The following is a 23,071-nucleotide window of genomic DNA, read 5'->3' as shown; positions in this document are numbered from 1 at the left end:
GTCCACTGAGGAAAGACCAGCGGCTCCCACTCGACCCGGCAGCTTAACCACCTGGGTTTATCCTCCTTCCCTCTTGAAACCAAACTGAAAGGGCAGGAAAAGATAGTTGTCCTCAAAGATGGAAGAAGTGACTGTGGCAGGGGACAGGTGTTAGCCACGTTTTGGAAGATGGAAGGCAGAAGGCCTGGGGCGACAGGCTTCAGCTGAAGATCTCTCTCGGTCGAAGCTCGCGGGGAGGAAGCGGGATTGAGTCACCGAATGCTGGGAACCTCCTGGAACTGGGGCACTAGGGCCTCTGACTGTGGGGGATGGGAGGGCAGAGCAGTGAAATAGGGTTGGATGGAGACTTTCATAAAGAGGGCTTGACCCCAGGGAGGTGACGGCCCCTCACCCACCTGAGCAGGAGGTTGGGGTCTCCTCAGACACAGCTGAGGAGGGGTGGCAGTGAGGTCCACTCTTCCCCCAGCCATACCTCAGGAGCGCTGTGGCCAGGTTTGTAAAAGGTGTGTCCTCCCACATCCTGCAACTGGCAGGAAACCAGCAGACCCTGCTCTGGAAAAACTGACCCAAAGGAAAAGCCCTGGAGGCACTGACTGGGAGAGTCTTTCAAGAAAATGACCACGCTGCTGCCTGACCACTAGAGCAAAGCTTCTGTGTGAAAACCCCGTCCGTTTACCCAGAACTTCCAATCAGCCATTAGTGCCTCAATGTGAACTGTGAACCGCAGCCAAGGGTCACCTGATATTGGAGCACCACCTCTGCATGAAGGAGACCTTGGACGATGCAAGCAGAAGAAATCCACCCGGTGCCAATAGAGACAATGCAGGGAACAGAAGAAAACTACAAGATGACAACAAGACATCCTTAGAAAGAGAAGAGAACTTTCACATCCACGAGAAAGAATGGTGTACTAATTTTTTTTTTTTTTTCCCGGCTTGTGGGATCTTAGTTCCCCAACCAGGGATCAAACCTGGGCCCTCAGCAGTGAAAGTGTGGAATCTCAGTCACTGGACTGCCAGGGAATTCTCAGTGATGTGCTACTTTTAAAGAATTGTATGCATAGAACAAATAAGAATGACTAGAAATTTTAAAATATAATAGCCAGAATAAAAACATCTGTCGAAGGGTTATAAGATGTAATTGAAGAAATATCCCAGAAAATCGGAAAAGATATGAAAAATACGGAATTCTATCAGGAGGTCCGGAGGTTGACTGATGGGAGTTCCAGAGAAAACAGATTTGAAAGACAGCCTCCAGATTCAAAGAGCCAGTCAGGTGTCCTGCACAATATATTCTCTCAAACCAAGACCCACCATCGTGAAATTCAGGAGCAACAGAGACTTGGAGGAGATTCTAAAGCCTCCTTGAGAACAAGCAGGTCACCTACAGGGGGGGCTCTGTGAGTTAGGAACTCTGTGGACGTTTCAAATCAAAGCGGGGGCGTGAGAGCAATGCCAGAGAAGATGGCCAGGAGGAAGCCCCAGCGACCTGCTTCTCCCCTAACGGCCATCAAGCTGGCGGCCTCGGCCCCAGCGACCTGCTTCTCCCCTAACGGCCATCAAGCTGGCGGCCTCGGCCCCAGCGACCTGCTTCTCCCCTAACGGCCATCAAGCTGGCGGCCTCGGCTGAAGTAACGATATTGGCGCTCTGGGGTTGTCCACGGGACAGTCGGGCAAAGAGGCTGGTAGATTTGGGGAGTTTGGTGCCTTTCAGCCTGTCGTGGGTTGGTGGCTGCTCATGTCCCTGGGGCAACTTGCCGGGACCTGGATGGGCTGTAAGGACCTTGTCCTCTGAATGTTGGGATTGTGGGTTCTAATCGCTGGTTGCCGCTTTTGATCACTGAGGAGCCAACACAGAGGGTGGTGGTCATTGTTTCAGCCTCCCTGGGCTGAAGTGGCTCCCAGGGGATTGACAGAGATCTGCTGCCCCCCATTTGGGGAGTCACACATTTAGGGAAATCTTTTGTCAGGTCGCTGGCTGACTGCAGAGACGAAGGAACAGAAACTTTGGTGACCACACACAAGGAATACATACTTCGCAAAAATAGTTTGGAAGAGTCACAAACGGACTCCAGCTCTCAGCAGCAAAAAATTCAGCAATCCCGGAGGAGTGAGAGAGTTAAATTTCCAGACTTACCACAATGTAATGCTCAAAATGTTCAGTTCTCAAAAAACTTACAAAACATACAGAGAAACAGGAAAATATGGCACATTCACAGAAAAATAGAATTTGACAGAAACCATCCCTGAGGAAGCCTAGACATTGGAAATATTAGTCAAAGATGTTAAATCAACTGTCTTAAATATGTTCCATGAGCTACAGGAAACCACAGACAAAGAACTAAAGGAGATCAGGAAAATGATGTAAGAACAAAATGAGGATATGAATAAAGAGATAAGAGGTTGTAAAAAAAGGAACCAAAACTTGGAAGCAACCCAGATGCCCTTTAGTAGGTGAACTGATAAATAAACTGTGGCATCCAGACAATGGAATTTATTCAGCACTAAAAAGAAATGAGCTCTCAAACCATGAAAAGACGTGGAGAGATCTTAAATGCATGTGACTGAGAAAAGCCATGCTAAAAAGGCTCCACGCTGTATGATCCCAGCTCTGTGACATTCTGGAAACAGAAGAAAGATCAGTGGTTGTCAGGGGTTATGGGGGAGGGAGAGATAAAGGTGGAGCACAGGGGATTATACAGAGCAGTGAAACTGTTCTGTATGATACTGTCATGGTGGATGCAAGTCATTCATTATACATTTGTCAAATCCTGTGGAAAGTACAACACTGAGAGTGAACCCCAGTGTAAACTATGGAGTTTGGACAATAATGATGTATTAATATAGTTACTCAATTGTAGTGGATGTGCCACTTTAGTGCAGGATATTGATAGTGAGGGAGGCTGTGCATGTTTGGGGACAGGGGGTATATGGGAATTCTCTGTAATTTCCATTCCATTTTTCTGTGAACCTCAAACCACTCTAAATAATCTATTAAAAAATGGAAACAAACTGAAATTCTGGAATTGAGAAGTCCAGTAACTGAAATGAAAAGACTCCCTAGAGGGGTTCAATAGCAGATCTGAGCAGCCAGAAGGAAACGATCAGTGAACCTGGAGATAAGACTATTGAAATTATTTAGAATAGGAAGCAGAAATTTAAAAGAATGAGAAAAAATAAACAGAACCTGAGGGACTCGTGGGAGCCCATCAAATGTAACACTGTTTGCATATAGGAATTTCAAAGAGAAGAGAGAGAGAAAATATTTGAAGAAATAATGGCTGGAGACTTCCCAAATCTTAGGAAAGACATGAATATACATGTTTGAGAATGTCAGTGAACAAGCAGGATAAACTCAATGACGCCCACATTGAGACACACTGTAATAAAATTGTGGAAACCCAAAGAGGAGAGAATTGTGAAATCAACAACAAAGAAACAGTTGTCATATACAGGGGATCCTCAATAAAATTAATAGCTGGTTTCTCCTCAGAAATCATGGAGGCTAGAAGTGAGCTGTTACATTTAAAGTCCAAAAAGGAAAAAAAAAAAAACTATCAACCAAGAATTGCATAGCTGGCAAAGCTATCTTTCAGGAATGAAGGAGAAGTTAAGACATTTCCAGATAAGCAAAAGCTGAGAGAGTTTGTTACCAGTAGACCTGTCCTACAAGAAATGCTAAAGGAAGTCGTCCTTCATGCTGAAGTGAAAGTGCACTAGACAGTAACTTGAAGTCATAAGAAAAAATAAGGAGCACTGGTAAAGGTAAATCTATGACAATATCAATAGCAATAGGAAGGGACAGAGATATAGAACAGTGTTTGTACACTACTGAAACTAAGTATTATTGAAACTCAGTTGTTAGAGGTTTAAGACATTAATTGTAATCCTCAGGGTAATCACTTAGAAAAAATAACTAAAAACATACAGAAACTGAAAGAAAAAAGGAATAAAAAAGGCACACTACAAGTAATCAACTAAATACAAAAGAAAAGTCAGTAGTGGAGGAACTGAGGAACAGAAAACATAAGACATACAGAAAACACATAGATAAATGACAGAAGTAACTCCTTTTTCAGTAATCATATTACTGTAAATGGACTAAACTCTGCTATTACAAAAGGCAGAGACTGGGAGATTGGATTAAAAAAACAGTATTCATCTATATCTTGTTTACAAGAGACTTACTTTAGATGAAAGGACACAAGAGCTTGAAAGTAAAACAATGGACAAATATCGTCCATGCAAATAATAACCAAAAGAGAGCTGAGGTGTCTATATTATTATAAGACAAAGTAGTTTAATCAAAAGAGGTTACAAGAGACAAAGACAAGATATATTGATTAAAAGTTTGATACAGGGGCTTCCCTGGTGGCGCAGTGGTTAAGAATCTGCCTGCTAATGCAGGGGACACGGGTTCGAACCCTGGTCTGGGAAGATCCCACATGCCGTGGAGCGACTAGGCCCGTGAGCCACAACTACTGAGCCTGCGCGTCTGGAGCCTGTGCTCCACAACAAGAGACGCCGCGATAGTGAGAGGCCCGCGCACCGCGATGAAGAGTGGCCCCCGCTCGCCGCAACTGGAGAAAGCCCTCACACAGAAACGAAGACCCAACACAGCCAAAAATAAATAAATATATTAAAAAAAAAAGTTTGATACAGCAAGAAGATTTAACAATTATAAACACGTGTGTGACAACAGAGTGTAAACATATGAAACAAAAGTTGACGGAATTGAAGGGAGAAATAGACAGTTCTATGACAATATTTGGATATTTCGATGCCCCACTTTCAGTAGTGGGTAGGAGAACCAGACAAAAGATCAGTGAGGACAAGATGACTTGAGCAACTCTGTAAAGCAACCACATAACAGACACACGCAACACTGTACTCAGCGACGCAGACCACACATTCTTCTAAAGCGTCCCTGGAACATACTCCTGGACAGACTATATATCAGGTCACAAAACAAGTCTTAATAGGTTCTAAAAGGTTAAAGTAATTCAAAGAATCTTTTCTGATCAAAGTGGAATGAAACTAAAAGCCAATAACAGAAGGAAAATTGGGAAGTTCACAAATATGTGGAACTTCAACAACACTTTCTTTTTTTTTTTTAAATTTATTTGGCTGTGCCGGGTCTTCGTTGCAGCACACTGGATCTTCGTTGCAGCATGCAGGATGTAGTTCCCAGACCAGGGATTGAACCCGGCCCCCTTGCATTGGGAGCAAAGAGTCCTAACTGCTAGACCACCAGGGAATTCCCCCCAACACACTCTTAACCAATGGGTCAAAGAAGAAATCACAAGAGATGTTAGAAAATATCTTGAGATAAATGAATATGAAAACACAACGTACCAAAAGTTATGGGATACAGTGAATGTAATGCTAAGAGGGAAATTTATAGGTATAAATGGGTACACTAAAGAAGAATTTCTCAGATCTTAACCTATCTGTATACCATGAGGAACTAGAAAAAGAAAAGCAAACTAAACCCAAAGCAAGCATAAGGAAAGATTAGAGCGGAGATAAAGAAAAAAGAGAATAGAAAAGCTGTAATAGAAAAGCTGTAAGTCAGCTGGAAAAAGCTGACTTCCCTGGTGGTCCAGTGGTTAAGAGTCCGCCTTCCAATGCAGGGGACACAGGTTCAGTCCCTGGTTGGGGAACTAAGATCCCACATGCCATGGGGCAACTAAGCCTGCGTGCCACAACTACTGGGCCCGCACACTCTGGAGCCCGCATACCGCAACAAAGAGCCCACGTGCTGTGGCCAAGATCCTGCATGCCGCAACTAAGACCTGATGCAGCCAAATAAATAAAGATAGAAAGAATTGATTAAAATAATAATAATAATAAATTAAAAAGAAAAACTATAATAGAGAAAATTAACAAAGCCTAAAGTTGGGTTTTTCAATAGATTTACAAAACTGACAAACCCTTAGCTGGATTGACTAAGGAAAAGAGACAAAACTCATATTACTAAAATCAGAAATGAAAGTGGGGCATTGGTACATGTTTTATCGATTATAAGAGAGTACTGTGAACAATTGTGCACCAACAAATCAGGTAATCTAAATAAATGGACAATTCCTGGAAACATACAATCTACAAAAACTGATACATGAAGAAAGAATATCTGAATAGACCTATAACAGGTAAAGAGATTGAATCAGTAATAAGAAACCTCCCAACAAAAAGCCCAGGACCAGGGCTTCCCTGGAGGCACAGTGGTTAAGAATCCACCTGCCAATGCAGGGGACGCGGGTTTGAGCCCTGGTCTGGGAAGATCCCACATGCTGTGGAGCAACTAAGCCCGTGAGCCACAACTACTGAGCCTGTGTGCCACAACTACTGAAGCTCACGTGCCTAGAGCCCACGCTCCGCGACGAGAAGCCATGGCGATGAGAAGCCCACACACCACAATGAAGAGTAGCCTCCGCTCTCCACAACTAGAGAAAGCCTGCACACAGCAACGAAGACCCAACACCGCCAAAAATAAATAAAGTTTTTTTTTAAAAAAAGAATGTGATCATTAAAAAAAAAAAAAAAAAGCTCAGGACCAGATGGCTTCACTGGTGAATTCTACCAAACATTTAAAGAAGAGTTAAAGCTAATCCTTCTCAGACTCTTTCAAAAACGTTGAAGAGGGAGCACTTCCTAACTCATTCTGTGAGGTCAGCATTACACTGATGTTGAAGCCTAATAAAGACATCATAAGAAAAGAAAATTTCAGACCAATATGCCCTGTGAATATAGATGTGAAAATTCTCAACAAAATATTAGCCAATCAAATCCAACAGCATATTAAAAGGATTATACATTATAACCAAGTGGGATTCATTTCCAGAATGCAATAATAGTTCAACACATGAAAATCAATAGATGTAATACACTACAAGAATGAAGGAAAAAACTACATGATCATTTTGAGGCAGAAAAAGCATTTAACAAAATTCAGCACCTTTTCATGATAAAAAATTTCAGTAAAGTAGGAATAGAAGACAACCTCCTCTACATGATTACAACCATGTATGAAAAACCCACAGTTGACATCACACTCAGTGGTGAAAGACTGAAAACTTCTCTCCTATGACTAGTAACAAAACAAGAATGCCCACTCTTACTACTTCAATTCAACATAGTACTGGAAGAACAGTTAGGGAAGAAAAAAAAATAAATGTATTCAAATTGGAGAGGAGAAAGTAAAATTATCTGTTCATAGGTGACATGATCTTATATGTAAAATCTCTAAAAATTTCACACACTAAAAACTTAAAAATTCAGCAAAGTTGCAGATACAAAAGCAACACAAAAAATCAGTTGCATTTTTCATATACTTGCAATGAACTATCCTAAAAGGAAATTAAGAAAACAAATCCATATTCAGAGACATAAAAATGAATAAAATACTTAGGAATGAATTTAACCAAGGTGGTGAAAGAAGTATACCCTGAAAACTACAAAACATTGCTGAAATTAGAGAAGATCTAAATAAAAGACATCCCGTGTTCATGGATTGAAAGACAATGTTAAGATGTCAATACCACTGAAAGTGATCTACAGTTTCAATACAATCCCTAACAAAATCCCAGTGACTTTTTTACACAAATAGAAAAATCCGTCTTAAAAATTCATTTGACCCTGAACAGTCAAAACAATCTTGAAGAAGAAGAACAAAGTTGGAGGACTCATACTTTCTGATTTCAAAACTTACTACAAAGCTAAAGTAAACAGTGTGATAATGGAATAAAGACAGATACTCAGACCAGTGGAATAGAATAGAACCCAGAAATAAGCTCTCCATCTATGGTCAGTTGATTTTCAACAGATGGAGGAGGGGGGAAAGCAGGGAGGGTCCATCTCAGTCAAGAGGGGAAGATAGAAATTCTCAGAATGATGGTGAAGGGAGTCCCTGGGACATGGCCTGGAGGCCAAGGGGGGAGCCCTATCTCGACTAAAATAAGAGAAAAGCGGGAGGAACATCTCCAGTGGAAACAGGGAACCGTATATAAGCGAGTCTGCTTGACCAGTTGACAGGCTGGATCTGCCCCAGATCTGTGGGTGAGTTACTGAGACATGCAGAGAAAACCAAGGAGTTTCAACTCCAGGGAGGTCACATGGCTCAGCTGTGAACAAAATTTACATCGTCATGTTGAGGTGAACAACAATCAGGGAATAACTCTGACTTTGTGTCTACAATAGTCACTCACTTGTGAGAGGGGACACCCCTAGACCACTGTCTGTGAACAGGGCAATGACAGGACTTATAAGACAGGAAGGAAGGAGGGAGAAAAACTGCAGAGGGTTTTGCATTTGGGGCAAATGGATTAGCTGGCAGCAAAGAGGGTGGTCTCTCCTTGAGCACCTGGTGGGCTAGGGGGTCCGAGAGAGTTTCAGCAGTTTCAACATTCTGGGTGACAGATGAGAGAATTACAGTGACCGTTTACAGTCTCTCTTTTATGAATCGGGAAGGAGGAGGAGGAGGAGGGGGAGAAGGAGGAAGAGAGAAAGGTGAGGATGACCGTTTCTTCCCATTGTAATTTCTGCCTCCTGTTGACTCATTCTGAAAACCGATTTCCCATGGTTCAGTGACAGAATGTGTGTGAGCGCAGCCGTGCCTGTGGAGGACGGCACAGCTCTGAGTCACCAGCCAGCCAGCTTGGGAAAGGCTGGCAGCACAGCCTCGGGTTTTCTTTTCTGTAAACGGGGACTGTGGGTGCTCCTTTGCAGAGGAGGTTTCCTCGAGGACGTGCGCATGACACGCATGGAACTGGCCCGAGGTGCGGTTGCCGAGTGGTAGTTATTTGGATAAAATGGTTTAAAATATAATGGATTAATTATAATCATTTCATAATCAGCAAATCCACACTCCAGGCCTGGGAACTGCCCCCAAAACCTCAGCTTGTGGCTGAAGCATTATAACTTCCCAAAGACACTTGTCCCTGTACGCTGCTGTGTCACCTGACCTCTCCTCTGAGATGTCTCAGGTGTGCCTTCCTGGATGGCCATGTGGCCTGAGCACCTTCTACCTGGTGATGTTTCTTATTTTGTAATTTGACATCTGAGGGTGTAGCCGTCTACCTCCTTACACTGTCTCATTCATCTCTGAACCCAGTGCTTCTGTAATACGAGGCACACAGTAGGTCCTCGGCCAATGCTCACAAATAACCAAATACTTTATAGAGAGCTGTCCTCAGTGAAGACATGGGGAGTAGAAAGCAACCCTCGTTCTTGCGCTGTGTTGACACTGTGTAATGTATGAGTTTTGTTCTGCCCCCTCCCCTGCCTGCATCTCCTCCCTTCAAGTAGGACTCAGGGCAGAGGTGTCCTGAGGTTGGGGGGTGGGGTGGGCAGAGCAGAAATCCTGGCTTTTGCTTTCAGAACTTAGAGGAAAGGATTCTTGGCACAAAATGATTGGGCCAGAAAACAGCACAGAAAATAATTTCCCCTGGATTGAAGAAACAGCCCAAAGATTTAAGTGTGAAAGAGAATAAAATCTTAAAAACTTCTAGAGAAGAAACCGTTCGATAATTTCTTTATAACCTTGGAGTATGAAAGGCCTTTCTAATTATGACCCCAAATCCAAACTCTATAAAATAGAAAATAGATAAAATAGACTACACAAAACAAACAACTTCTGCATGGCAAAAAAGCAGCTTAAGGAGGAAAGTCCAAAGACAAATGAAAAACGGGAACAAAACATTTGCAACTCGTATCTAAAGAGTAAGCAGAGGGGCTTCCCTGGTGGTGCAGTGGTTAAGAATCCGCCTGCCAATGCAGGGGACATGGGTTTGAGCCCTGGTCTGAGAAGATCCCACATGCCGCGGAGCAACTAAGCCCGTGTGCCACAACTACTGAGCCCGTGCACCTAGAGCCCGTGAGCCACAACTACTGAGCCCACGTGCCACAACTACTGAAGCCCGCACGCCTAGAGCCCATGCTCCGCAACAAGAGAGGCCACTGCAATGAGAAGCCTGCGCACCTGCCATGAAGAGTAGCCCCCGCTCGCCACAACTAGTGAAAGCCCACGTGCAGCAACAAAGACCCAATACAGCCATAAATCAATCAATCAATCAATCAATCAAAAGGAGAAACACACATATGACAAAAGAGTAAGCAGAAAGGAAAAGGCCAAGCCACCCTACAGAAAATTGGGCAAAGGTAATGAACAGACAGTTCACAGACAGGGATGAACAGCATAAATTTGCCTGGTCTCATTCCTAAGAGACAAGCAAATTTGAATTACGCTGAGACCGTCTTCCCCCTAATAGATTGCTAAAAATCCAGAAGTTTAATAACACCTCCTGTTGGCAAAGGTCACAAGGAGAGTGGCACTCATTCGCTCTGGAAGGAGAGGAATAGGGATAACCCTCACGGGGGGAGATTGGGCAACATTAGTCAAAATGACTGATGTTTTTACCTGCTGATACAGTGATTAAACTCTGGAATTTATTTCAGAGTGCAAAATGATAAATTCATTGCAGCAATGTTTGTAATAGCAGAAGATTGGAAGTAGCACAAATGTCCCTCAGGAGGGGATTGCCTGAGTAAATTATATACACTGGACTATTACGCAGCTATAGAAAAGGGGTGAGGAAGCTCTCTGTATGTTGCTTTAGAAAGAACTCCGAGATATATTAAGTGGAAAAACAAACACAAGGAGCTTCCCTGGTGGCACAGTGGTTAAGACTCCGTGCTCCCAATGCAGGGGGCCCAGGTTCGATCCCTGGTCAGGGAACTAGATCCCACATGCATGCCGCAACTAAGAGTTCGCATGCCACAACTAAGGAGCCCGCCTGCCGCAACTAAGACCTGGCGCAACCAAATAAATAATTTTATTTAAATAATAAAAAAATAAAAACAAGGTCCATAACAGCGTGGCTCATAGTCTCCCTTCCTTTCTTTCTTTCTGCAAAAAGGGAGAAAGTTCTAATCTAGATTTATAGGTATTAGTATATACATAAAGAAACACTGTAAGGAAACATAAGAAACCAAAAACAGTGTTTTAAATAAAATACTGCAGAATACATTGAACAAAAGAAGTACAAAACTTGTACATTGAACACTACAAAACATTCCTGAAAGAAGACCTAAATAAATGGAAAAATATTCCATATTCATGGATGGAAAGACTTAATATTGTTAAGATAACAGTGCTCCCCAAATAATTCTACAGATTCAATGCAATCCCAATCAAATTCCCAGCTGGCTTTTCTGCAAAATTTGAAAAGCTGATCCTAAAATCATATGGAAATGCAAGAGACCCAGAAGAGCCGAAGCACTCTTGAAAGAGAACAAAGTTGTAGGACTCACACTTCCCAATTTCAAAACTTACTACAAACCAACAGTAAATAAGACAGTGTAGTACTGGCATAAGGACAGACATGGGTCAGTAGAGTAGAATTTAGAGTCAAAAACTAAAGCCTAACATTTATGGTCAATTGATTTTCAACAAAGATACCAAGAAGATTCAACAGGAAAAAGGATAGTCTTTTCAACAAATGGTGCTGAGACAACTGGGTAAGCCACCTTCAAAAGAATGAATGTGGGGCTTCCCTGGTGGCACAGTGGTTGAGAGTCTGCCTGCCGATGCAGGGGACACGGGTTCGAGCCCTGGTCTGGGAAGATCCCACATGCCGCGGAGCAACTGGGCCCGTGAGCCACAACTACTGAGCCTGCGCGTCTGGAGCCTGTGCTCCGCAACAAGAGAGGCCGCGATAGTGAGAGGCCCGCGCACCGCGATGAAGAGTGGCCCCCCGCTTGCCGCAACTGGAAAAAGCCCTCGCACAGAAATGAAGACCCAACACAGCCAAAAATAAATAAATAAATAAATAAATTTATTAAAAAAAAAAAGAATGAATGTGGACCCCAAACTCACACCATACACAGAAAGTAATTCACAGTGGGTCATAGACCTAAATGTAACTAGACAGCTTTTAGAAGAAAACAGGAGTAAATCTTCATGATTTGGGGTTAGGCAGTGAGACCAAATGCACAAATGATTAAAAAGAAGCTTGAGAGACTGGACTTCATAAAAATTTTAAACTTTTGTGTTTCACAGAACACCATCAAGAAAATAAAATGATATTCCACAGACCTGGAGGAAATATTTCCAAATCATATATCTGATAAGGGATTTGTATCCAGAATATATAAAGAAGCTTTACAACTGAATAATGAAAAGACAAATAACCCAGTTTAAAAATGGGTTAGGGAGTTAAAGAGACATTTTTCCAGAAAGCTATCTGAATGGCTAATAAGCACACAGAAAGATGCTCAACATCGTTTGTTGTAAGGGAAACTCAGAACCACACTGAGATACCTGCTGGGACAGCTGTAATGAACGAATAGATAACAACAAGTGTTGTCGAGGATGAGGAGGAACTGGAACCCTCCTGTGTTAATCGGGATTATAAAAACAGCGCAGCCGCTTTGGAAAGCAGTCTGGCAGCTCCTCAGAACGTTAAACACAGTTACCATATGGCCCAGCAATTCCACTCCTAAGAGAAATGAAAACATGTCCACCCAATACTTGTACATGAATATTCACAGCAGCATTGTTCATAACAGCCAAAAAGTAGAAACAATCCAAATGTCCATCAACTGATGAATGGATAAGTAAAATGTGGTCCATCCGGACAACGGAATGTTATTTGGCCACAAAAAGGTATGAAGTACTGACACCCTACCACATGGATGCACCTCAAAAACATGCTAATGGAAGAAGCCAGTCATCAAACAGCACATTCCGTTTTTATAAGATGTCCAAAGTAGGCGAATCTATAGAGACAGAAAGTAGGTCAGTGCTAGCCTAGGGCTGGGGGTGGGGAGGGATGAGGAGTGACAGGGGTTCTTTTTGGGGTGATGATAATGTTCTAAAATTAGATTATAGTGATGGTTGCACAGCTCTTAAACAGGTGAACTTGGTGGCACGTAAAGCATCTGAACAGAGCTGTTTATTCTAGAGGGGGCAGGAAAGCTGGGCGGACAGAGGACCAGGAGGAAAGGAAGGCTGTGTTATGTACCTTTTTATACTTTCTGGGCTTCCAGCCTGTGACTACCATCTATTCACAAAGCAAACTTATAAAGCAAGAGGCTTGGGAATTCCCTGGCTGTCCAGTGGTTAGGGCTCGGTGCTTTCACTGCCGGGGCCCCGAGTCGATCCCTGGTCGCGGAACTAAGATTCCACAAGCCACACGGCACAGCCAAAAAAAATATACAAATAAATAAATAAAAGCAAGAGGACCTAAATTAGGAGTTTGGGATTGGCAGATACACACTACTATATATAAAATAAACAACAAGCTCCTACTGTGGAGCACGGGGATCTATATCCAATCTCCTGTGATAAACCGTCATGGAAAAGAATATGAAAAGAATATATAGGTGTAGAACTGAATCACTTTACACCAGAGACTAACACAACATTGTGAATCAACTATACTTCAATTAAAAGAAAATAAGCAGGGCTTCCCTGGTGGCTCAGTGGTGAAGAATCCGCCTGCCAATGCAGGGGACATGGGTTCGAGCCCTGGCCTGGGAAGATCCCACATGCTGCAGAGCAACTAAGCCCGTGAGCCACAGCTACTGAGCCCACGAGCCACAAGTACTGAGCCCATGTGCCACAACTACTGAAGCCCGTGCACCTAGAGCCCGTGCTCCGCAACAAGAGAAGCCACCACAATGAGAAGCCCACGCACCGCAACGAAGAGTAGCCCCCGCTCACCGCAACTAGAGAAAGCCCGCGCGCAGCAACAAAGACCCAACGCAGCCATAAATAAATAAATAAATAAATAAATTTATTTATTTATTAAAAAAAAGAAAGAAAATAAGCAGAGGCCCACACAAAACTGAAGAGACCCCTGAGCCTTCTCCCATTTGGGGAGAGGAGGGTGGAAGCTGCCACCACCCCACCCACAGGGAAGCGATGGCCAGTGGACGGCAGGTTGGATCGGACGAGGGCAGCCTAGGAAGCCTCAAAGACCCATTCCTGGTCAGAGGGCACCGAGCCACTGGACCTGACGGGGACACAGAGCCCGCTTGGCCAGATGGCAGACACCCAGCTGGCCGGATGTCTGCGCTCTCCCTGCCCACCCCTCCTCCAACACCACCGGAACCTCCATAAAGTCCCAGAACCATCATCCAGCCCCAAAGAAGGGCAGGAAAAGCCCCAAATTGACACTGGCCAGCAGAACAGAAGCCGCGTTGACCGCGGGAAGAAGGGGAGAGCTCTCCCAGGCCTGGGTCTGTGGATTCACGGCCCGGGCTCTCCTGCACCCCAGCTGTCTGCTCGTCTCCCTCACATGCCTGGCTTTGCAGGCGCTGGACCAAGAAAGGCCTCTGTGGTCAAATTAGTTTGAAAAACGTTGGGCTAAAGAAAGCCAAAGTTTTGTTTTGTTGTTTTTAACTGCAGCTCTTCTCAGCGCCTTTGCTTGTGGCTCTTCAGGAGGGGCTCAGGCAGGTTCAAAGCCCTTCTGTGTTTTTCTCAGGGACTTCTTGTCGGGGAGAGCCTCTCCTTCATTTTACGACAGAGGAAATGGAGCCCAGAGAGGTGAAGGGGCTCGGGGCTCCTCCAAGGTCACACAGCGAGTCGGCGGACAAGGGGAGGCAGGCCCGACTCTGCTGCTCCTGGCAGCCTCCGTCAGTGCCAGGTCCCAGTTCTGACAGGTTCCCGACTCGTGGGCCTGGGCCTGGGCGGTTCCATCCTGTGCCAAGGTGACCTCTTGTGCCTTCCTGGTCCAACTCTCAGAAATCTTATACATCCGAGCCCTTAGCTGGGAACACATCTGGGGAGGTGGCTGCTTGACACAAAGGATTCCCGTCCAAAGGATTCACAGAAGAGATGCGCTCCCTGCCCGGCGAGTGGGGGACAGAGCAGCCGTGGCCCCTCCAACCCGGCCGTGCGTCCTGTCTGCACAGTGGGGGGCCTGGACCCTTCCATCTGCTTTAGCACCCACGCTTCCAGATTTGGGCCTTCGAACAAACCTTCAAAACCTGCCCTGATAAAAATTCTATAGGATAAATGATCCGGTTTCTTTGATAAAAAAAAAAAACAGCAAGGGAAAACATGAGACAGTGGGAATGTTCTAGATTAAAACATATAACCAAAACGATGGTGTTTGGATCCTGATTTGAACAAATCAGCTGGAAAAGACATTGACAAGACGGTCGGGGAAGTCTGAACATGGACGCTTTGGTGACACTAAGGAATCATTCTTTGTAGAAGTCGTCATGGCATGAGAGTTTTCTGGGGTTTTGTTTTTTAAGGAGTTTTTGTTTTTAAGGGAGAAATACAGAGGTATTTACAGATCAAAAACGCGCTGTTTGGACTTGTCTCTAAAGTGATCCAGCGGGGCATGGGTAATCCTGGAAGTGTGGACGCGGGCCGACGTCTGCAGGAGGGCCCGTTAAACACTCCTGATATTTAAAAAACGTCCTGGCCCATCTGGCTGTGGGTCCTGGGGCCAGCCTGGGGTGGGAGTGAGAGGGACTTCCTGCCTGTGAGGGTGACCCTCCAAGCTTGCGGCTGCTCTCCGGAAAGCAAGGCCAGACCCCCAGGGCCCCAGACCCAGGGCTCTCCACGTGCACGGGCGCGGGAGGCCCCGGGGCAGCTCGAGCTTGCCCGTCTACCGTGGGCACCGCTTCCCCTGCGTCCCTGATGCCACGCAGAGCCCCAGGCAGAGCCCCCCGCGCCCACCCCCACTTCCCCGGCTACTCACATGGCTCCTCCTGGCCCACCCGGCTCCGGCCACCTCGCCTGCTCCGGCCCAGGCCACTCATTACTCAGGACGTTTATTATTAGCCCAGATTTGATTAGTGCCTGGGCTGCACTTCCTGGGTTTCCCCCCCACCGGTAGGATGTAAATCAGCGGCTCCCCTCCCTCCGCGCCTGCGCCCTCTGTCTCAGGGGCTGAGGGGTGTGGGCCCAGCCTGATGCTCCAGGAGCCCCCCGGACGCTGTCTGCTGAGCCCCCAGGGTGCGCTGCCCACTCACACACACCAGGCTGCAGCCAGGGTGACCCAGCCTCCAGGCATTGCTCAGGGCCCTTTCCTCTTCCTCAACAACCCTTTCCTATTTCATTGCCCCGTCAGCTCCTCTCCTTCCTTCTTCAGGCGCCACTGAGGTGTCAGTTTCTCTGGGAAGCCATTCCTGACCGCCCGAGGCCAGGTGAGGTGCCGCTTCTCTGTGCTTCCTGAGCCCTGGCCTTGCCCCCTTCAGAGCACTTGAGAGGCTGAACTAGAGCCAGACACACTGGGCTTGAGTCTCGGCTCAGCCACGTACCAGCAGGAAGCCTTGGTGGCAATTTATGTAACTTCTTGGTGCCTCTGTTTCCTCTTCTGTGAAGTGGGTATAAGGGTACAGGTGGCGATGAGAACGGGATGTGTGCACAGTTCAGGCGCAGAGCACTTTCCTGGCACAGTGAGTTCACCGTGCCCTTGTCAGTGGTCACTTTATTCCCGCCTTCCCAGCCTCCACGGGGACAGGGCTGGAGGCCGGCAGCTTCAGAAGTCACCGGAAGCCCATGGAGTTTGAGGAGGAATCAGGGTGGAGGGAGAGACAAGGTGGCCCAGGAAGACTTAGGGCAGGGCTGGCGTGGGTGGTGGGCCGCATGGGAGAGGAAATACGAGTGACCGGACGACCTAGAAAGCGCCCAGTCTCATCAATAATCAGAAAAGCTGATTTTCATCCACCCGGTCGGCAAAGTCTTAAAGTGCGGTAATAGCGAGAGGAGGAGATCTGGGGAAGCATGAGCTTGGGCCCGCGGGAGGGAGCGTGTTGGTACCTCTGTGTGGAAGGGGACCTGCCAGGGTCACGTAAGATGGAGAACCTACACCTGATCCATGACCTGGAAGCTCTCTTCCAGGGGCCACAGGTGCACGAGGGTGCCTGGCGGAGCACCGTTGACGTGGAGCAACGGAAACAGAGCCAGCGCCCACCGGGCAGCGATGGCCGAGCACGTGAAGCTCAAGGGCCATAACCAGGAATACTACGCAGCCGTCAAAAAGAGGGAGACAGGTCTGTACGCAGTGACGTGGAGAGATTGTCAAGACCTATGGTTGAGTGAAAAGTAGTTTGTGGCATGATTCTTGCAGTAAGAGGCCTTTCCGTGAGACAAAGACGAACAGGCCTCCTTGCCTACGACTGTGTGCGCACAGGCGTGGCAGAGCTATGGAAAGGATGGGCACCATGACAGTGGTCCTGCTGGGTAGGGCAGGAGGGGACCAGGTTGGGGATGGGGGCCGAGGGGCTTCAGCCCCGTTTGTAACGTTTTAATTTTTACACGGAGGTACATATTCCTTGTGTCAGTGAAAAGTAACAAGCCCACGGCTGGCTGTGGGGGGATTTGTGAGCCCAGGCAACCACCGATGCTGTCGCCTGTTGGAGGGGGGCGAGCCCAGCGTCCCTGTGGGATGACCTCGCTGCGTCCCTCTGCACCTTATGCTAGCGCACCCCCGGGGCCGGGGCTCTCACCGCCTCACAGAGCAGCTGGCTCCCAGGGGGTGAGCCGACCGTGCCTCAGTTTCCACAGTCACACGCGGTCTCGCCGGGTGAGACCGCCCTTTGGAGTTTTAACACCAGCGCAGTTACCCATGAAATGAAAAACAAACTGAACAAGATCCAGCCTGGCTTTGGGCGGCGAGAATGGAATGATGGGGTCCCCAGCGTCTCACTGCTACTCACAGCTTGTTAATGCTTTTGCTTAAACACTGTTTACAAATGATGGGCTGTATTGACTTTCTGTTTTCTTTAATTAGCGGTGTAATGTACACGCAGTAAGAGGCAGTATTCTCAGTCGGCAGGCCAGTGACGCTTACATGTGTGCAAACCCAGGCAGCACTCCCCAGATCAAGACCCAGAGCATTTGCAGCCCCCAGAAGCAGCACACCCCACCCCGCCCAGCATAACCAGTATTCTGACGTCTGTCACCACAGATGCATTTAGTCCGTTCCTGAACAGGGAACATACAAACTGGATCGTCCACTTCTTTTTTCTGGCCTCTTTGCTCAAAGTTAAATTTTATTACACCAGACGGAACAAGCTGGGGGACCTTTGGGGGTCTCTGGGGGCCTCACTTTCCTCTGCCCAAACGATGAACGCGAAGCTCAAACAGAACCGCAGCCCGTGGGACCTCTCCCCCGCCGTGCTGCAGGAATTGTCCCGTGTGACCCCCTGCGCTGGGCGCCCTCCGAACAGGTGCCGAGGTTTCTGAGCCTCATTGTGAAACCAGCCCTGTCTCAGACGTCTCGGGGGAGGCTCGGGATTCTAATTTTAAGCTCCACACTCAAGGGGACAGAGGAGTTTTGGAACCTGGAGCAAAGACTTTGTTACCTCAAGGTTTGGGAGCTGGCTCCGTTATATGTGTCCTTCAAAAGATAGAATGAGCACACAGTGAAGAGAAATTCAAACCCTGTGCGAGGAAATCCAGCACAAAGCCTCCCAGCGGGAGGCTTGGCTGCAGGCCCGTGAGCTGATCTGGGCACACGCGTGTACGTGCCACCACGTGATGGGTTTTGCCTCATCACCCCCCCCCCATTATTTTCTTACAGATTAAACACACTGTAAACAGGCTCCTTTTTTCACTTCATATATCCTATCAATCAAGTCCTTATCTTTTTACATGAGCTCTTCAGTGGTCACCAGGAAAAACAAAACAGCATCGCAGACGCTATTCTAAACATTCCCTGCCTTCATTTCGTACGTGATTTACCTTCTCCGTGTCTCGTGCAGTGGCTTGAATTCCTTAAGTGGAATCACTTGGCCAAGTGAACGTTCCAGTGGGCCTGCTCCACTGTCCGCGTGCGCCTGTGGGGTTTGGGCCCGGAGCGCCCTGCCCCCAGACCTTGTGTGGGCCTCCCTGGGGCCTGGTGTCCGCTGCCCCCGTGAGGCCACGTGGCTCAGTCTTCTCTGAGGGAGTTCCAGAGGCAAGACAAAAGCAAGAGTATCCAAAAAAGGACATTTCTTAGAAATGCAGCGAAAGCCCTGATTTTCATGATGGCAATTTACATATACGACTCAGATGTGCTGAATTTCCTACATTGCTTTGATTTGTACTAATTTCTCAGAAATGCTAGAGACCGGTACTTTAGCAAAATCCACTTTGAAGAAGCAAACAGCGGTTTCTTCACAGTGAATTCCCAACCTTTTGTGGGAAGACCTATTTTCCCATTTAAAAAATTTTTCCCCTCAAAACTTTTTATTATGAAAACTTCAAATCTCAGAGAAAGGTTAAAAGTAAGGTGAAATGAATACCCCCAGGACCTCCAGCGGGTTGACTGGTGTTCACATTGGTGTCTGTCATCCACACCCTCTCTCTGCCTGTACCTTCTGCAGACCTTAGAACACCCCTTCTAGACGCTTTGCAGCGTCTTCAAAGAAGATGGACCGTCTCTCACACAGACTGTCATTTTCACACGTTAGAAAATCAATGATAATTCAAAGGCATCATCTAATATCCAGTCTGTATTTAAGTTTCCCAGTTGTCCTAAGAAGCTTTTGTGGCTACTTTTTTTCTTATTAAATTTATTTTTAATTTTATTTATTTTTGGCTGCGTTGGGTCTTCGTTGCTGCGCACGGGCTTTCTCTAGTTGTAGTGAGCGGGGGCTACACTTTGTTGCGGTGCGAGGGCTTCTCATTGCGGTGGCTTCTCTTGTTGCGGAGCACAGGCTCTAGGTGTGCAGGCTTCAGTAGTTGCAGCACGTGGGCTCAGTAGATGTGGCTTGCGGGCTCTAGAGTGCAGGCTCAGTAGCTGTGGCGCACGGGCTTAGTTGTTCCGTGGCATGTGGGATCTTTCCAGACCAGGGCTTGAACCCGTGTCCCCTGCATTGGCAGGCGGATTCTTAACCACTGCGCTACCAGGGAAGCCCGTGGTTGCTTCCTTTGATTCAGGATCCAGAGAGGGTCACACGTGGCGTTGGTTTGTCTATAGCCATTTTTCTTCTAGAATCGTCCCCTCCCTTTTGCTCTGTTTCCTTTTCTTCTCTCTTCTTTTCCCGTCTTCTCTTGGTTTGACGTGGACGCGGCCTGTCTTGTGGAGTGTCCTACAGCCCCTCTCTGCTTGCTTCCTCCCTGTGTGGTTTAACACCGTGCTTGTCCTCTGTGAGTCCTGAAAGCTGAGTGGTGGCTCTGACGGCTCCCCTGGATCACACACTTTGGGCAGAAGAGCCCCAGGTGATGGGTGTCCTTCCTGTTGCATCTCATCAAGTGGAGCCTGGTGTCAGCTCATCCCCCCGCCCCGCAGTGACACTGACAGGACCACCTGTTACGGTGGTGACACCAGGTGTCCCCACGTATAGGCCCCAGCGTCCCCCCAACTAGTCACTGGCGGCTGATGCTTTGGCATCTTGTGTGTCCTGGTCCCCAGGCACCTCGGTAGATGGCTTCCGCTTTCACTGAGGGTGGTGGCTTTCCACACCGGCCACTCTTCCCACGTTTCCCAGCCTATGTTCTCTGTGAAGGAGAACTTCCTTTTTGTTTCCCTTTTTGAAAAAAAAAAAAAAGAAAATAACCATGAATAATATAACAAAACCTGTATTTTCACCACCCAGAATCACAGGTTATGAGGTTGGCATATTCACCTTCAAGTTTTTCTTTTAAAAAAGAAAAGATGATAGTGAAAGCTCTGAAATCTCCTGCCCTTACCCTACCCCTCCCCTCGCCAGAAGGAACCACCATCATGAACACGGCTCTGTCCTCCAGGCTTATTTTTATACCTTCAGAAGAATGTGTTTATCTATGAACATACAGTACATAGCACTATTTTGCATGTTATTTTTAAATTTTTTGTATAAATAGTACTCTGGTGTGTATCATCATACGTCTTCCTGTTTTCACCCAGCATTGCTGTGATCAACTCGCGTTAGCGCACACACGGCTAGTGCATTCCTGGTGTGGTGCTGCTGTGGTCCTGGTGTGTTCCGGTGTGTTCTTTTTCGCCACTGTCTGGAACCCCACACCCACTCCCATCCCTCCTCAAACGAGGAACATCTAGGTTGTTTCCGATTCCTTGGTGGTGTGAGCAACGCCATCCTGGGCAGACGTGCAAACACACGAGCGTCTCTCCTGGGCGGATGTTGTTCAGCGGGACCTCTGACCTGCAGGGGCCGCATGCCCCGACTTCAGTGGCTGTCACCAAACTGGCCACACTCCTACTCACTCCCAGTGGCAAGGGGTGACCTTCCTTGTTCCTTCTCGACTTTATCTGCACAGGACAGGGTCAGGCTGTTTCATTTAGATTTTTTGGCGACCTCACAGGTGACAAGTGTATCTTGCTGCTTTAATTGCCTGATTGCTGGCAAGGCTGTGCACATGTGCTTATTGGCCATTGCGAGAAGGCCTGCGGTCACTCGGGGAAGGAAGAGGCCTGGGGAGCGCACCTGGGCCCCCGAGGCCAGTGGAGATGCTGCATTAGCGACTGTCAGGTGGGCGTCGTGGAGGGAGTGTGATTATTCTCAGTTCCTAAGGCTCCCGTATTTCTATTAATAGAAACGCTTGCCGCCCATGACTGGCTCGCCGTGCACCAGGCACTTTACTTGACCAGACCTCATTTAATTCTCTCCGGAATGCATTTAATATTATTCCTATTTTGCTGAAGGGGACACGGAGGGTCCGCGCGGTGCACTGACCTGCCTGGGGTCACAGAGCTGGTAAGCGCGCTGTCTCCAGTCCCAAACCCTTCCCTCCGCGCCGCGGCCCCTCCCACCCGTGGGGTAGTTCCCAGAGAGGATAAACAATGGCTTCTCACTGAAAGAAGAGTCAGGCTCAGGTTTTGCTGCCCCTCCCCTTGGCCGTGAGCAAAGAACTTGTTTGTTAACTGAAATGTCCAGCCTTGCAAACAGTTCCCAGGCCTCTGGCCCAGGTTTCTGGATCAGAAGACAGAGAAGGCCGGCGAGTGCTTCTCTCCAGGGCAGCTCAGGGGGGAGAGGTGGGTTGGTGATCTCTTAATTTCTTGCAGTTTTTGGATTGTCTGTAGCCTGGGTAGGTGCAGAGTGGAGCTTCGAGGCTCCAGACTCAACAACCGGTTGTATCTCAGGTTTGGGAGCAAGAGGAGCCCCTCTCCCTCCCTCCCGCCCCCCCCCAGCCCTCTGTCACACCCACGTGATGTTGGGGGAGATGCTTCCAGGCCCCCCCCCCCCCCCCCCCCGGCATCAGGGCTCTAGGAGAGCGGAGTCTGAGGCGGGCTCAGGTGCAGCCGGCCCAGGTTCTAGGTGGGAGGGGAGGCTCTGGGCTGTGCACTCAGCACACGGGATGCGCGTCGGTCGAGTGAATAAATGAATGGACGAGAAGGTTGGAAGTTGAAAGCAAACACACCCTCAAGCTTTTGGCCCTTTGGGTTCCGCGGGGTGGAGGGAGAGGCAGGAGGGTCAACGAAGCGAGTCCTCCGTGAGAAGGTGGCGCCGGGCCCCGCGGGAGGCGGCGGGTGACTCAGCGAGGAGGACGCGTCACGGTCCACGGGCTGGCGGACGTGCTGTGTGGGGAGGAGCGCAGAGGCGGGGACGGGACTGCACGAGGCCCCGCCCGGCTGGCCCCCGGCCCCCTGCTCTCCTCCCAGCCTCCCACCCGTGCCCTTCCTGCCGGGGACACTCGGACAGCACCTTCTCAGAGGGCCTGTCCCCGCCTCCCGGCCAGACCCCCCCAAAAGGACCTGGTGTGTTTCCCTCTGAGCTGGTCACACGCTTCCTCCCCAGAAGGCCAGGGCTTCGTCTTGACGGCTTCATGGTCTGTTACGAGAAATCGACTGTGTATTGAAAGAACCTATTGAAGAAACTCGGCTTCACTCGGATCTGTGGCTGGCAAGGCTGGATGGCAGGTCCCCCGGAAAGGCCTGGGGTCCCACCAGGGTCCCCAGAGCACACGATGAGAACCCTTGTTAGAGAGCCTGGGGACTTGGGTCCTCGCTGCCCAGCTCCCCCCGAACAGGGACTGCCCCTCCGAGCCTCGGTTTTCTCCTCCGTAAAGTGGAGTCACTGGTGGCACCTGCCTCTGGGGCCGAGCTGGGGGCTGCTGGAGGTGATGTAGAGGGACACCCTGCCCAGGGCCCACCCTGCCGTGACCTGGAGCCTGTCAAGGACTGAGT

The 23,071-nt window shown here is 48.0% G+C and overlaps 1 protein-coding gene across 5 annotated transcripts in view; it reads right to left on the bottom strand.

The window, feature by feature from the left end:
- Window positions 1–23,071, bottom strand: part of TNFRSF13B (TNF receptor superfamily member 13B) — a 63,654-nt gene that overhangs the window by 15,061 nt on the left and 25,522 nt on the right. For 4 of the 5 annotated variants that reach the window (XM_082374544.1, XM_082374547.1, XM_082374545.1 and 1 more), the window contains one exon: window positions 15,716–20,474. In XM_082374544.1, the coding sequence (XP_082230670.1) occupies window positions 15,716–15,776 (61 nt within the window). In that variant the 5' untranslated portion in view covers window positions 15,777–20,474. The remainder of the gene's footprint in view (window positions 1–15,715; window positions 20,475–23,071) is intronic. The other variant, XM_082374548.1, reaches the window with a different exon arrangement.

The sequence above is a fragment of the Balaenoptera borealis genome (genome assembly GCF_965194805.1).
Source record: "Balaenoptera borealis genome assembly, chromosome: 20".
NCBI classification, from domain to species: Eukaryota; Metazoa; Chordata; class Mammalia; order Artiodactyla; family Balaenopteridae; genus Balaenoptera; species Balaenoptera borealis.
Note: the sequence above shows the minus strand (reverse complement) of the source record. Positions and strands in the feature narration are given on the sequence as shown.